Below are 15,689 nucleotides of genomic sequence, written 5' to 3' on the forward strand. Positions count from 1 at the left end.
TATTTAATATATATTAAATTTTGTAATAGTAAAAAAATTTAAGATAGTAAATATTTTTTATTTTTAAAAAAACATACGGATTAAATATTTTTGATTTAATCTGAATTACTATTACAAAATTTAATATATACTTAATTTGGATTACTATTACAAAATTTAATGCATTAAATATTTTTGTAATAGTAATCCGAATTAATGCATTAAATATTTTTTTATTTAATTCGGATTACTATTATAAAATTTAATACATTAAATATTTTTGTAATAATAACCAGAATTAAATATGCATTAAATATTTTTTATTTAATTCGGGTTACTATTAATAATTTAGTATATATTTAATTCGAGTTATTATTACAAAATAAAAAATATTTATTTAATATATGTTAAAAAATTTAATAATAAAAAAATTTGTGATAAATAATGTTACTATACATATCACAATATGTAAATTTAAATAATAAATTTTGTGATAATTAATTTTGATATAAATCATACTAATTATTTAATCTGTATATTTTTTTAAAAATAAAAAATATTTACTATTACAAATTTTTTACTATTACAAAATTTAATATATATTAAATAAATATTTTTTATTTTATAATAATAAATCGAATTAAATATGCATTAAATTTTGTAATAGTAACCTGAATTAAATAAAAAAATATTTAATGTATTAATTCAGGTTACATTTACAAAAATATTTAATGCATTAAATTTTGTAATAGTAATTCAAATTAAATATACATTAAATTTTGTAATAGTAACTCAAATTAAATAAAAAAAATATTTAATTCATATATTTTTTTAAAAATAAAAGATATTTACTATCACAAATTTTTTTTACTATTACAAAATTTAATATATATTAAATAAATATTTTTTATTTTGTAATAATAACCCAAATTAAATATGCATTAAATTTTGTAATAGTAAAATATAAAATACAAAATATAAAATAATCCAAAAATTTAAAAACCAAAAAAACAAATTAACTCACGGAAGAAGGTTCTTTCACAGTTGAAAATAACAACAGCAGAAGAACCTTCTTTCGTGCAATCTCGCGGAAGAAGTTCTTCTGCGGGAATCCAGAGAAGAAGGTTCTTCCATTGTTGTTATTTTCAACTGCGGAAGAACCTTCTTCCGTTGCTTTCTGCGGAAGAAATTTTATGCGAGATGACACGGAAGAAGGGTCTTCCGCAGTTGAAAATAACAACAACGGAAGAACCTTCTTCCGTATGAAGATATTCGCATTTTTTAAACAAAGACAATTTTACCCATTCACATAATTGTTGGTGCACCTAGCAACTCCCTTATGTTTTTATACTCTCGTTTTGATGAGCTTATTAAGCGCATCCAAGAGTCTTCTGCATATTATTTAGTCGAGAGCTTATGAAGCATGCTAACAGTAGAGCGCATAGAGGTGAAAAATGAGATTATGGTGAGTTTGTTTTAACTTAAAAATAAATACTTTTTAAAAAAATAAATAGGATTTTCGTATTAAAATAAGGAAAAAAAATTGATTTTAAAAAAAAAAACAATTTAGACATACACATTAAAAAAAATAAAAATTATTTATTTTATTAAAATAAGTATTTATTTCAACAAATAACTTTAAAACAAACTGATCCCATATCATTTTACAAGTTAACAATTAAGGGTTAGATCTACCTTACAAAGTCCGATCTATGTTAGGTATATGATATTGAAAAAAGCTTCAGGAGTTAAGGTGTTATTTGTTACCAAATGATGTTTTTTAAAACCCAGTTAGCGTATAACCATAAGACCAACCATGATTTATGCTATTCATTCTTGAATATTGGACAATGAAGAGTGAACAAGAGTCATGCAAAAATGAGGATGTTGCACTGAATCATTGAGCATAAAAGACAAGATACATATACTTATTTATCCCATATAGAAAAAATAAGAATGCCACCTATTAAGTAAACAGAGAAATAGACCGGAAGAAGCCCAAATAAGAGAGATCATATGGACAATAGGCCAATACTTGAGTTGAAGGGAAAAAGAGAAAAACTATGTACAAAACAGTTAAAAGGGCTAAATTTATATCTAATTTGCCTTTTTAAGACTTGCTTTGTGACAACATAATTTCATTTGATTCATATAACCAACAGCTAATGGGACAAGACCTCTGTAGTATTCACCAAGATACATCCAACATTAAAGAACTTGATGGTCCAGAATGCTTTGTTAGATGATGATAGAACCCTATGACATGCATTTCACTTAAATATTCATCGAGTATGTAAACAAATCTTTCCTAATGATCCATATAGGAATACGTGATAATTTCCCTCACAGTGAAAAACTTCTGTTTGTTACTTCTCATATTGGGAAAAAAAATATAATCAGGTAATTTTATATTTTTCCAAACAGGACTATAACTTCTTGCAGTTACTTCCCCTAATTTCACCTTTATGGTGTCTTAATTAGATATTTCAGGCATAAGAAACTATCCACTACTTAATCTAATAAGAGTGCTTTTAACAAATCCTTGCTGCAGGATTTTAGTAACTACAAAGCTACCAATGACATCAATTGTTGTTCAACTTCTTCCCAGTTCTTAACTTTGATCACCAGGGGATGCTCATCAGCTGAATTGGTCTTGGACCAAGGGTACGAGTTTTCATAATCAAAAAGTAGGACTCTAATTCCGGCTTCAGCGCACTCTATGGCGTATCTTGGGTTATCATCAATGAGAACCGTAGCATTTATAGACCTAACAGTATGCAAGGAATCTATCAGCAACTAATCATTGGAACAAGTAAGCTTTCAGCTTTTTGGATTTGCCTATCCAGAGCGTAGATAAAAAATGTTGACAAGGAAACAACGGATTTAGGCAAAAGCAGAGAAATGAAGGTGAGCAGGATTAAGTGGCATACCTACAAATCTCCGACTTTGGTCTAGACATCCCATCAAGGGCAAAGTGGTTTCCAAAGTGAATCTCCTGAAACAATCCTGAAAAATGCTTCTCTATCCACTCAAGTGTATGATCCTTGATTACATTTTGCCGAGATCTGATCATATAATATACAAATAGCTGTTAGTTGATGCTGACCAGATTCTGCTATAGGTTAAAATAAAATAACTATTCAATACCAACATCATACGTTACAACTGATAGGCTACAAAATGTTGATAACTTCTGCAGGGATGTCTGAGCACCTGGGATAGGTTGGATCCCTGACTTGAAGTATGGTGTCTCAAAAAACTCATGAACACGGGTATTTGCTGCACAACAAGAAGGCATTCAGAACAACGCATAAACTTTATGAATTTCTTTAGGCATATAATCCTCATCATATAAAACAACTCGATAAAGTTATTGATTTGTTAGACTGTCCACATAATCAATAGTTTACATACAAGAATATGAATATGATAGAATCATAGATATTTAACATCCTGTAACCATGGGAAGCCCAAGGTCTGGAATATTTGGAGTGGGGAATATAGGAAGGCATTTTTCTCTGAGGAGCTGAGACTCTGGTTGTATCCTTTTTAAGAGCTTAGGCTCTCATTTTCCATTATCTTAATACTACACCTGCTCTATTTCTGTTGTTGGTGCTTCATTTGTATATACTGCAGCATGAATATAACTCAGGATCTTGGACTACTTTATTTTCTTTTTTCCCTTTTTTCCATGACAAGGGTTGCTCCCTATTAGCATGGTATGCAAAAAATTATAATTTGACAATTTTTTGGTCCACAATTACACTGATTTAAGAACTTGATTTACAATAGACCTGATCTCCTGAAAGATGCCAAATTTCAAAACATAACACACTCCAATCACCGAACTGCTGAAAATGAAATAAGAAAGACAAATAATTTATATCTAATTATCCCACAAATTTTCATAAGAAATGAAGTAGGAAGACAGAAGACTAATTCACAATTTCACACAATGCAATATCTATGTGATTGACAGATATGCAATTACCTTCGTCACGTGAGCAGTTCCATATCTGCAATAGAAAAATGAAAGGTGCATCAGACTCACTTACAGACATGCTCATCAATGCAATACAATGGATTAAATGAGTTATTAAAAGCACAAATTATCTTTTCATCAGTGAAATTTCCATTCATAGCACCAAGGTGGTAGAAGCCAGATACACCTCATGCATACAGTACATTGCAGCTCAAGGAAAGATAATATAAATGTACTCAAAGAAAAATATGAAAAATCTACAGACGCCAAGAAACCCATCATAGAACAGAATTAAGAGTTAACAGAAATGCATGGTTCCATTTATACAAGCAGCTATCTATATATCTAATCACAATTCGAATTGTGAATTGTTAAGTTAATTTTTGAATTGTGAATCATTATTTGTATCAAATTGTAAGATTCAAAGACACAGTGAAAAATAGCTTGAATATATCATAAATAATCTATAGTATTCAATGTGATGTCAACTAGAAAATTAAATGACTGTAAGACTCTCAAACAATTTGGGCATCTAAACAATATTCAGTGCCCATGTGAATTTATTTCTCTGTCCTGGCTGGATCCTGTAAGTGAACCCATTAACTAAAACAGTAATACATCTGTGACTTCCTTGCTACAAATAAAAGAGTTAATGGCAGAATTTCACTGATGACGCTTCATCACTTTGGTAGAGTTTGGTAGACACATTAGAACTGAGCTGAACATATCAGATGGGTTTGTTCTATGTTTGGTGTACTTTGAAAAGAAAGTAGAATAGGACATAAGGTTAAGAAGAAGTACCACAAAGTGTGAAACCAAGGAAAGCAAAACAGAACGTCTGTTTGCATGCCAACCACTACATTTGTGGAGAGGAGAGTTCCCCACTCATACTATGCAGGCAAAATGAAGAATAGATAACAACATGTGATACAATGCAAATTCCAACACCCTGATAAGAACCTTAGGAGAACCACACCACAAAAACTAGACGTTGTAGTTGGAGAGTCCAATGTCTTATAAACCCCATACTAGAATCTCATACTTCCAATGAGAGACTCAAATCCCATACCTTGCTATTGCAACTGGACCCTAACACACCCTTAAGCTAACAAACCTTTAAAATTAGATGTATATAATTATCAATCATTAGTCATAGATTAAACATAAAATTACATCATGGAAGATCAATACCAAAGAAAATTAAATCATCTCAAATAAGCCTAATTCCATAAAAGTTGGGTTTCCATGCAACTGTTTTGCCAATAGCTTCTAATGCTACATCTGTTGTCATTTTTTTGGTATGAAATCTAAGGTTACAATTCTTTTGTAGAGGATTAGTGAATAAGGGGGGAAATGAGCCTTTGAAAGAACATGCGAGTTATTGTATTATTGTAAATACAAAATTTGTAAATTTCAAATTTCCAATTACTTATCATGAATAAAAAATAGAATTACTGAAAGCGCTATCAAGTGTACCTTGAAGAACTCATACACGTGATACTCAGAAACTGAACAATTTGATGAGTATCGATCTGCTATGAACTTGTTCAGAGCTGACACAAAGTTTCCTAATACTGTTTATATAAAAAAGCAAATGAAAAAAGTACACATTAAAGGAAAACACAAAAGTAGATAATGCTAGAGCTAAGTTTATGTTCTATGAATCACCAACAACGATATAAGTTCACATTTAGCAAAAAAAATTCAAAGAAAGGTTCAACTCAAACATTGACCAATTAAATTAAAGAAACTATACATAATACATGTAACATGCCTCAAGCTTATGTTTGAATTGCAGAATAAACTGACTGTTTCATGCACCCAGGGAGGGGGTTTCTGACTCAGTTTCTTAATCATTTAATGTTGTTTAAAAAATACACTAAAAAAAATAAAAGGACAGGAAATGCAATATCGATCCAGACTAATTGATGAAACTTGAACAGGATCACACAGGTTCTTCAAAGAAAATTACATGACAAAATAGTTAAGCCAGGCCTAAGAAGATACCATATAAGATTTAAAAAAAAAAAGATGGGGGGCACATGCATACATCAATACATACCTTCATCAACATCAACAGCAACAACAAGTTTCTGGGGCAATTGTTGATCAGAGAAACAAAAGGGTTTGGTGGGACTTCCACCCAAAGATCTATCTTCAACATCAATACCCTTCTCTAAACCACCTAACAAGGGAGGGTGAGGAACACATGCAAAACCATTGGGTTTTTTCTTTTCCTTCACAAAGACCCTATTGGCATTATCACCGCTATTGGCATCAAAACAGGCTTTAAGAGTGAATCCAACGTTTCTGTTAGCCTCAGAGGAAGAAACAGAAGGAAAATGGGAAAAGGCCCTACTTAAATGGGAACAAGGATCATAGCCTAACATAAGAGCCATGAGAAGAAGAACAAGAAGAAAAAGAAGAAGAAGAAGAAGAAGATTATGGCAATGCTGAAACAAGAAGCACACAGGGCCTTGCAGGTTCTTTAATTTAAATATAGCAACAACACCATATATAATCTTACTAAAAAAAACAATATTCTCTTACGAAAAAGCCGAGACCTTTTTGACTTGCCACCACTCAATAGAACAATTTAATTATGCATCAAGGACCAAACTTTCATTGGACACTCTCATTCAGAAGCAAAAGGACCTCTTCCTAACAGATAAAATCTCAAAATGGGAATGTCTGAACAATATATTAATGAGATTTCAGAAAATAAAAAACAAAACTTGGCAAACCTCGGACACAAACAGAATTGACATGAAACCTGCGAGAAAAATAAATGGGTTGGCACGAGAAGAATCTCTAGAAGATATTAAATTATAATAGAGCAAGAGGGGTTGAAGAAAGGTGAAACTTCTCAGATCTTGATTTCTCTCCCAACGTTATATACAGGATCAAGGCGGCTCATATAGACACGAGTGGCTCCTTTTGAAAGATTAATGTTAACTAACTAATAATTAACATAATCTTTGTTGTCCAAAAAAAAACAATAAGATAAACTTGAATTACTTGCTGTCGATAAGCCTTCACACTCCTAGCAAGTAATCTACTCATATCTAAAGAATTTGATATATTTAATTTATCTTCTATCACAAAAATAAAAATAACTCCTAAAATTAAAAATTATTTATTATTAGAGAAAATATAACATAAAATTATTTTTTTTCTATTTATATTATCTTAGAAATCAACTTGAGATCTTAACATTTAATTTCATTCCATTTCTTAAAGTTTGGTAAATCAACTTTATTCTAATTTATATTCTAATATCTACTTACTTCTATTTCTTTAACTTGTTTTACTACGTAAAAAATGTGTTTGACTATTTGGTAAAAAAGTATTCTTTTAGTAATTTTTAGTGTTTTTTAAATCAATATTTAAAGTAATGTTTTTTAATTTCTAAATTTAATTTTTATTTTTTTTATTTTTATCCTTAATATATTCATCAATTTTTTTATAATATTTTTTTAAAATAAATCATTATTTTATTAGTTTTATATTATTTTACATTTTCAAATACTTTAGTAGCTAATTTTGCTAAAAATAATCATAACCTAAATTATAAGTATTTAGTATAATTAATTGTTAAATTTTGCTAAAAATAATCATAACCTAAATTATAAGTATTTAGTATAATTAATTGTCAAAATAGCTCAAAAGTATAAAATATCTGATAAATAATAAAATTATGATTTATTTAAAAAAATGATAATCAAGAAATTAAATAAATATATTAGAGACAAAAATAGAATCAGATATAAAAAAAATTAAAAGCTAATATTTTAAAGTAAATTTTAAAAAAATACTAAAAATTACTATAAAAAAAACTAGTTAAAATTTATTAGCCAACATTGGCAATAAGTATATTTTTACTTACGACAATTGAGTGAAAAATTGAAATGATCTTTTTATAATAAAAATAACATCATACCATGCATATAAATGAAAACAATAAAATATTAATTATTAAAGAGTGTTAAAAAAAAAGTGTTAATTAATTGACTCATAACTCTCCCTTTTGCTTTAAAAGGATGTTGCGTTTTGCATTTTGTTTCTTATTATCAAACTTAAAAGTTTGGATCCTAAGGTTCACGAGGATTAATGGAGGTGTTAAAGTTTAATATACACTTATAAATATATTTATAAATTACAGATCGATAAAATTCTAATATAAACAGTGAAAATTCACATTTTTATAGGATATAAATCTGTTATACATGTAAAATATAATGAGAGAGAGAGGGAGGAGATGTGTATGGATGAAGTAATTTGGATAATAAATTAATTATTTTTAAATTACTAAATTCGTACATAAATTAAAAATGATAATTTCTCTTAAGAGAAAAGGTTAAATTTTGTTGATTTAATTTAACGTAGACTAGAAAACATAAATTAAAACAAATAATTAACACCTTATTTCTCATTTTTAGTTTGCCCGTATTTATCTGTCGAAAAAAAAAAAAAGAAGAAGCTTGCCCGTACTTATGTGATTGCTTATTTATATTTACCTCAAATTTTGTGTTAACATAACATCTGCCACTGAAAGTGCGAAGTAGAACTGGAAAGATACAGGAACCGGTGGTGGAATGGCTATTCTATTCACATGAAAAAAAGTGTCCCACCAATAACGCAATCAGAAAATAAAAATTAAGTTAATTTATAAATTATACAACTTTAATATTCTAATTCTAATATTTAAAACAAATTCATTGATTTTTTTTCAAAAGTTATTTAACTTGGTCTTTTTTATACAAAATGATAAATACAAATAAAACAAATATTTTTTAATAAAGTCAGGAACTAACCAAGAATTTTTAACCATCCCAAATAAAAATAAAAAATTTATAAAAATTTGAGAAGTAATTAAAGAATTTTTTAAAAAAAAAATATTTGTATTATTATTATTTTAATATTTAATTTCAGAAATTAAACAATAATGTTTTTGGATAGAGAAATTTAAGAGTTTAATTGTTACATATTAGTATTAATGTAATAAAATTTCTGCACTTTTTCAACGTAAAATTGCTTATAGAAATTAAAAATTCGTAATATATATATATATATAAAAGACAAATTGAAATAAAGGTCAGTGTCGGTAGAGTTTCTGTTACTTTCCCAATGAATCGAAAAGCAAAAAATGGACACCAAGCAAAAAAAATTATCGTTCCCTTATGTATCTGGACACACATAGTGAAATGTAGTATACGGGCCGAAAGCTTAGTTTTGAATAGGATTGATGGCTTAATATTTTTATTGAAAATGCGATATAATTTGGAAAAGTTGATAGAATTTATTAAGACGTTATGTTTTTTTTCTTTTTCTTATCCATAAATTAACATGAATTTACAACAAAGAACTACTTTACTCTACCAAGTCTCTTGATTAAATTTGAGAAAACATTTTTCAAGAATAATTATAAATATATTAAATATCATTTAATTTTTATTTTATTCCTTGATTCTAAAGATTTACATATAGAAACACCAAAAGATAGTTGTTAAAAAAATTAAATAGTGTCTTTTATAATTATTTAAAAATTAAAAGAAAAAGTATTTTGTTAAAGTGAAAGAAATCCTAACTTCTTTTTCTCTTTTACAGGAAGTAAGGTATTCCAATAGTCTGAAAAGTTATGAGATAAATCTTAGAGGTGTAAAGATTATTAAAGTGAGTTTTGTCTCTTCCAACCAATATGTAAATCAAACCCTTTTAGTAAGCTTAAGAAACTCAATGATTTGCTCTCCTAGCAAATGATGAACTTTAGTTGAGAGAAAAGAAAATGAATATAAGTGTGAGGAAACAAATAATGAAACCAATTGAAGAGAGTGTAAAGTAAGGTTGTTTGGTTGAAGTAAAAGAAAGTAAAAAAAAAGAAAAAATATTTGAATTAAAGTATTTGGTAGATAAGAAAAGAAAATAATTTAATAGTAAAGAAAAATGTATTATTATTATTTATTATAAATTATTTCACTCTTAATATTAGTATTTATTATTTTTATTATTATTAGTACTATTTGTATTTTTATATTTATTATTTAATAATAATATCTTATTTTATTCATAATATTTATAATCAATTTATCAAAATAATAATGATAATAATAATAATAACAATTAATTTATAATATATATATTATTGTTGGACCTAGTTGAAAGGAATTGAAGATTTGATGGATTCTCAACCAATGAAGACTTTGAAGAATTGGAGTTTTGATAAGTAATTTCCTTGATGATGTGTGTGTTCTTTTATTTGATCTTGAATTAAGTTTTAAGACTAAGTTGCCTCAAGCCTACACCAATCTAATAATCAAATGGTCATGATTTTGTGAAAACACTTAATCTAGATCACCATTGGTTTAATATGTTAAAATGCTTTTAGTTTTTCTAGAAAAGGGAAAAGAACCATTTAATTGATTAATCGTTAGTAAAATTTTCCAAGTGAATAGGCAATTTAGTCCCTGAGATTGTATCCATTTTGCATATTAGTCCCTAACTTAATATTAAATTCAAAATAGTCCCTATCTTTGCAAAAGTGTTGCAAAATAGTCCTCCCGTTAAATTTTAAAGTAACGTCGTTAATGATGTCAATTTTAGTGCCACGTGGACTATCCAACGTGGCACTAAAGGATGACGTGGCATGACACGTGGACGTGCTTCTTAAAAGATGTCATGTCATTTGATGATAACAAAACGAGTAAATAGGCAATTTAGTCCGTGACTTTGTACCCCTGTTGCATATTAGTCCCTAACTTAATGAAAAATTCAAAATAGTCTCTATCTTTTGCATAAGTATTGCAAAATAGTCCTTTCGTTAAATTTTAAAGTAATGTTGTTAGCGAGGTCAATTTTATTGCCACATCATTTGATGATGATAAAATGAGTGGCTTCTTTAAATTTGATGGTTCTGAACCAATTGAGGCATATATACGAAAAGAACCCACACACACTTGCACAAATAAAAAGAACCAAAAATCCACAGTAACAACCTTATCTCTGTAGCCGTCAACAACAATGGGCGAGGTCTGCATAACCATTCTATTTTCCTCTTTTTTTTTCTTCAATTACCATCAACATATCATTTTCGTGTTCTGATTTTTTTTGTGTGTGTTTTGAATAGGAAGAGAAAAAACCAGAGGAAAACAAAGTGGAGGAGAAAAAAGCAAATGAAGAAGAAAAGAAAGAAGAAGAGAAAAAACCAAAGGAATCAAAAGATGACAAGGAATCCAAGGAGGAATCTGTGCCGCCAGAAATCGTGCTAGGCACAACCTTTGCAATACATGGACACTTTAAGCACGATTTCCGGCATCTTTTAAGTTAGGGACTATTTTGCAACACTTATGCAAAAGATAGGGACTATTTTGAATTTTTCATTAAGTTAGGGACTAATATGCAATAGGGGTACAAAGTCAGTGACTAAATTATCTATTTACTCATTTTGTTATCATCAAATGACGTGACATCTTTTAGAAGGCACGTTCACGTGTCATGCCACGTCATCCTTTAGTGCCACGTTGGATAGTCCACGTGGCACTAAAATTGACCTCACTAACGGCGTTACTTTAAAATTTAACAGAAGGACAATTTTGCAACACTTTTGTAAAGATAGAGACTATTTTGAATTTAATATTAAGTTAGAGACTAATATACAAAATGGGTACAATCTCAGGGACTAAATTGCCTATTCACTCAAAATTTTCCAAGTGTAAAGATTTTGTCATGTTCAAAAAATGGTTGATTTGATTTGTCAGATATAATGTTGTTTTCGATTAGTGATTCAATAAGGAGTATATTATGATTGAATCGAAAGTGATTTTATGTAAGATGATGTAATTATGATTAAGTGTTGACATTAGAATCAAGTGCATATATTGTTTAGAGAGATTTGGAAGTCATTTGATCACATGATCAAATGAAGATTTGATTACCAAATCAAAAGAAAGTTTACTAGAGGTGTAATGTTCATTTCAATGAATTAACAATTGAAAGGTGAAAATTGATAAAGAGATTTGCTTGATGAAACATTTGAAAAGTTTCTAAGTATTTGGTGAATTTGATTTGTGAGACGAGTTTCTAAAGACAAATCATTCAAAGACGTAAATGAAAAACGAAGAAGACAATTATCAACGAGTTTTTTTTGTAAAAGAAACAAAATAGTTGTCAACATCTAAGATAGTCTATTTGTATAAGTTGTACAAATGCATAAATCTTGCAATTCAATTGTTGAGTCCAAAAACTATAAATAAGCACAATAGTAGTCATTTTTTCCCTGGGGAGAACAATTGCACAAGTTTCGTTACCACCAACACGTCGCACGAGACAGGCTCCCAATCCTAGGAACAATGTGTATATTTGAACTCATATTTTAACGCAATTTATCTTTAATGTCATTCATTTTCTTTTGATGAATTTACTTTATTGAAATTCTATTCTACATTTCTTTTACAAACTCTAAACTCTTTCCAATCCCCATTTCTTCTCTAAATTGTCATTCTTTTATTTTTCTTCATTTTACATTGTATTTCAATTACACAATCGATTATACTTTTATTTCTACACAATTTTTCTAATTGCGAACGTAATTGAAAATTTTCTTTTTTGATTTCATAAACAATTTTATCTTTCCTTCTGAAATTTATTTTCACATAGTTTTCTAATTAGGAACGCAATTGAAGGTTTTTCTATTTTGATTTCATAAACGATTATATTTTTACTTCTGAAGATATTTTAACTTTGCATAACATTCTGAATGCATTGTTACTTGTTCAAATTATTTTATGAATTAATCTCATTTTTCTCTTAGTTAAAAGTTAGAACATTGCTAGTTTTTTTAATAAAAGAATTCATAATTGTTATTTTGTCCCAATAAATAAAATAAGTTATTTGTAGTTTATTAGAATTAAGAGAACAATATCAATATATCTATTTTTTATTATCCAAATGAATTTCCACCATAATAATTGTAATGTCATGTTTTATTTATTTTATTTTTTGTGTGATGGGATCTTATTTTACTTTATTTTGAGAGATATATGTTTGAGTGTGTTATTATGTAAATTGAGGTGTTTGTTTAGTAAAATTGCTAAGTTTTAGTGTATTTTGAGTGTAGTTGGGCCTAGACAGTTATGAGCCCAAGTATCTAGTCACAATAATGGATAGAAAATAGGTGGGAATAGAAGAAAATAGTAAATAGATAGAAAAGAGGACCAGACCTCTTCTCCTAAAATCCTTCACATTTTCAAACCTTAGAGTTTCTTTCTCCATTTTCTTTCTTCTTCCTTCTCTCCACTCCTTTGGTGCTCAAGAATCCTTTCCTCTAGAGCTTGCATCTTGAAACCCAGACAATGGTGGCTTGATTCTCCAAAATCCTAGAGGTTACCGTACTTGATTTTAATAGGTAGGTAACAATCCTTCCCCTTTGGTTCCTTGAGCTCATTTTTTTCCTTTTGCTTAAGCTCTTTTATAGGTTGTGTTAGGATCTTGTTTTTTTAATCTATTTTGATGTTGACATAAGATTTGTTAACTGATCATAGATCACTATTTGGGAAGGTTCACTCAAAATCACTAACCTCCTCCTTGCTTCTTCCTTCTTCAAGAGCTTGGAAACCTATGAGATTCTTTAAGGCAAGGGAAGCTTTTACTATGTAAATTATTGGTGCATGGAGTTTTGATGTTGTTTTTCATGATTTCAGGTTGTTGAATGTTGGATGTTTATGTTGTTTTGTTCATTTTTGGTTTTGGGTTGGATTTAGATTTATATGCTCTATTTTGAGGCAAAAACATGAACTACAGAATTATGCAGTCTTGCTAGGCAAACAAACCCCATTGCCTCGAGAAAATTCTAAGGAAAAAAGAGAGCTTTACTTGCTAAACAAGTTGAGTGACCCTTTAGGTAACTCAAATAACCAAATTAGGAAAAGTGACATTCATAAAAGTTGTATCCCTAGATGTTAGCTAACTAATGGTGTTGGTTTCATTTTAAAATATTGTGTATAACTCAAAAAACGATCAATTTAGTGAACAAAGATCAAGTGGTTGGTAATAAGTAAAAGTTTCAATTAGATGGAAATTTTAGGGAAAGTATAATTTCAAAATAGGTCTTGGTGTTAAAATAAAAGTTGGAAATAATCTTCTTAGCTTTTAGTTAAGACAAGCATGAACTTAACTGAGTTAGTATAGCTTTAACTATCATGTTTATAAGTCACTAAGGACATAGATGCATAATAGGAAATGAAGGAGATAGTAACCCAAAAACTTAAGAGATGTTATCAGAGCCATATATATGAGGCATAAAGTAATTATAATGGTAGGTAGATGTATATTTATAATGTTTGGTTTGACCTATGATTTTATTGTTGATAATTATCGTGTTGCTGTTGAAATGGATGAATTGTTGAGCTTATGGAATTGCTAGATAAGTTCCTAAGTGTATTGTTAAGAATGAGTATGGACATGGAGTATCATTTGGCCTAATGTACCATGCATACATGACATTTACTTATGGGTAGGCACATAAGTTGAGAGTGTTTAGTGGACTCCCAACCTAGTACTGGGGTTTTTTATGGTGGCTAACGAGAATGAGCCTATAGATTAGACAAGTGGGAGAAATCCTATAAATGTAAGGTCATGCAAACCTTATAGACGTAAGTCATTACCCACACTTGTCTAATTTTGATAAAACCACACCACCTCCATAGGGTCAACTCATGAGACTCCCTTAATGGTCAGAGAACTAGAACATGATAGGGGATGAGGTCTATGGGGATCACCCATAAGTTGTAGAAATCTCCATGGAGTCATGTCGATATTTTATTACACAATTACAGGTGTATTTGAGATTCAAGTATGATTTGAGCTTATGGTATAATATGTATGAATTGAATTGAGAATAATTGTTTTTATTCAAATTTCTATTAAACTATAGTCTCATGCTTGTATTTCATTTATAATATGATTTCTTTTTGTGTAAGCTTACCCTTGCATTTGTGTTTGTGTGATGTTGTATGACTGTGATGATCGTGTTTGACACAGGAACTGATAACATTGATGTTGAGGGAGATCTTGCAACCTCTTGAAGTTATACGATTGAAGGATAGACTAGGAGTCGAACTCCTTCTTTTGCTAGTGATGTATATTTTGTTAGAAGGGACCAACCTGTTAGTGTTGGTCGGCAAGTGTACCGATTCACTCAAGTAGTATAAAATGGTAAGACCGAGTATCGTATCCTCAGAGAATTTGTTTCACTTAGACATTGTACATTCAGTATGTAAACATTTGTGTGGATTAAAAGCAGAGTAAATATCAAGTTGGATTCTGTACTAAAATCTATTTGAACATAAACTAAATATCTAGAATTATGTAAGTGAAAACTATAAAGTAAAAAATATTGGGTCGTTCTACTAAATTTCTCTTGATGTTAATATGTATTTTTCTCTATTTAACGTTACCCTAGTGTTCTTATGCTGAGAAACTACTCAAACCAAGATCGCTCTAGTGAATAAGCCTAACTCTCTTTAAACTTCGTCCTTGATCCCTCAACAAACTTAGTCTAAAAGAGTTGCATTTAGCCTACAACATAATATAAACTAGATCACTGCACTTCATTCCTATACATACAGATTTATAGCTTGCTCTAACAAGTTAAATTACGAGCCTTGGAGAACTCCGAGATATCATTTTTCTAAGGGTTCCTGCAAAAAATCTCATCAAAATTCGACATTTCCCA

The 15,689-nt window shown here is 29.2% G+C and overlaps 1 protein-coding gene across 1 annotated transcript; it reads right to left on the reverse strand.

The window, feature by feature from the left end:
• Positions 1-2,187: 2,187 nt before the first annotated feature.
• LOC114368754 lies at positions 2,188-6,905 on the reverse strand. Its single transcript, XM_028326009.1, has 6 exons — positions 6,024-6,905; positions 5,438-5,535; positions 3,971-3,995; positions 3,138-3,258; positions 2,910-3,044; positions 2,188-2,746 (listed from the first exon to the last, which is right to left on the reverse strand). Exons 1-6 carry the CDS (start codon positions 6,358-6,360, stop codon positions 2,542-2,544), a joined length of 921 nt encoding a protein of 306 aa, XP_028181810.1. The 5' UTR covers positions 6,361-6,905; the 3' UTR covers positions 2,188-2,541.
• Positions 6,906-15,689: the final 8,784 nt, after the last annotated feature.

Source organism: Glycine soja, chromosome 9, assembly GCF_004193775.1.
Source record: "Glycine soja cultivar W05 chromosome 9, ASM419377v2, whole genome shotgun sequence".
In the NCBI taxonomy this organism is placed as follows: domain Eukaryota; kingdom Viridiplantae; phylum Streptophyta; class Magnoliopsida; order Fabales; family Fabaceae; genus Glycine; species Glycine soja.

Bases quoted from the DNA above. Each gene is read 5' to 3' on its own strand.
- LOC114368754 (XM_028326009.1), bottom strand. From the start codon at position 6,360: ATGGCTCTTATGTTAGGCTATGATCCTTGTTCCCATTTAAGTAGGGCC. The intron at 5,536-6,023 runs GTATGTATTGAT...TTATATAAACAG, and splicing joins TGCTGTTGATGTTGATGAAG to TATTAGGAAACTTTGTGTCA. The intron at 3,996-5,437 runs GTACACTTGATA...TTTCTATTGCAG, and splicing joins ACGTGTATGAGTTCTTCAAG to ATATGGAACTGCTCACGTGA.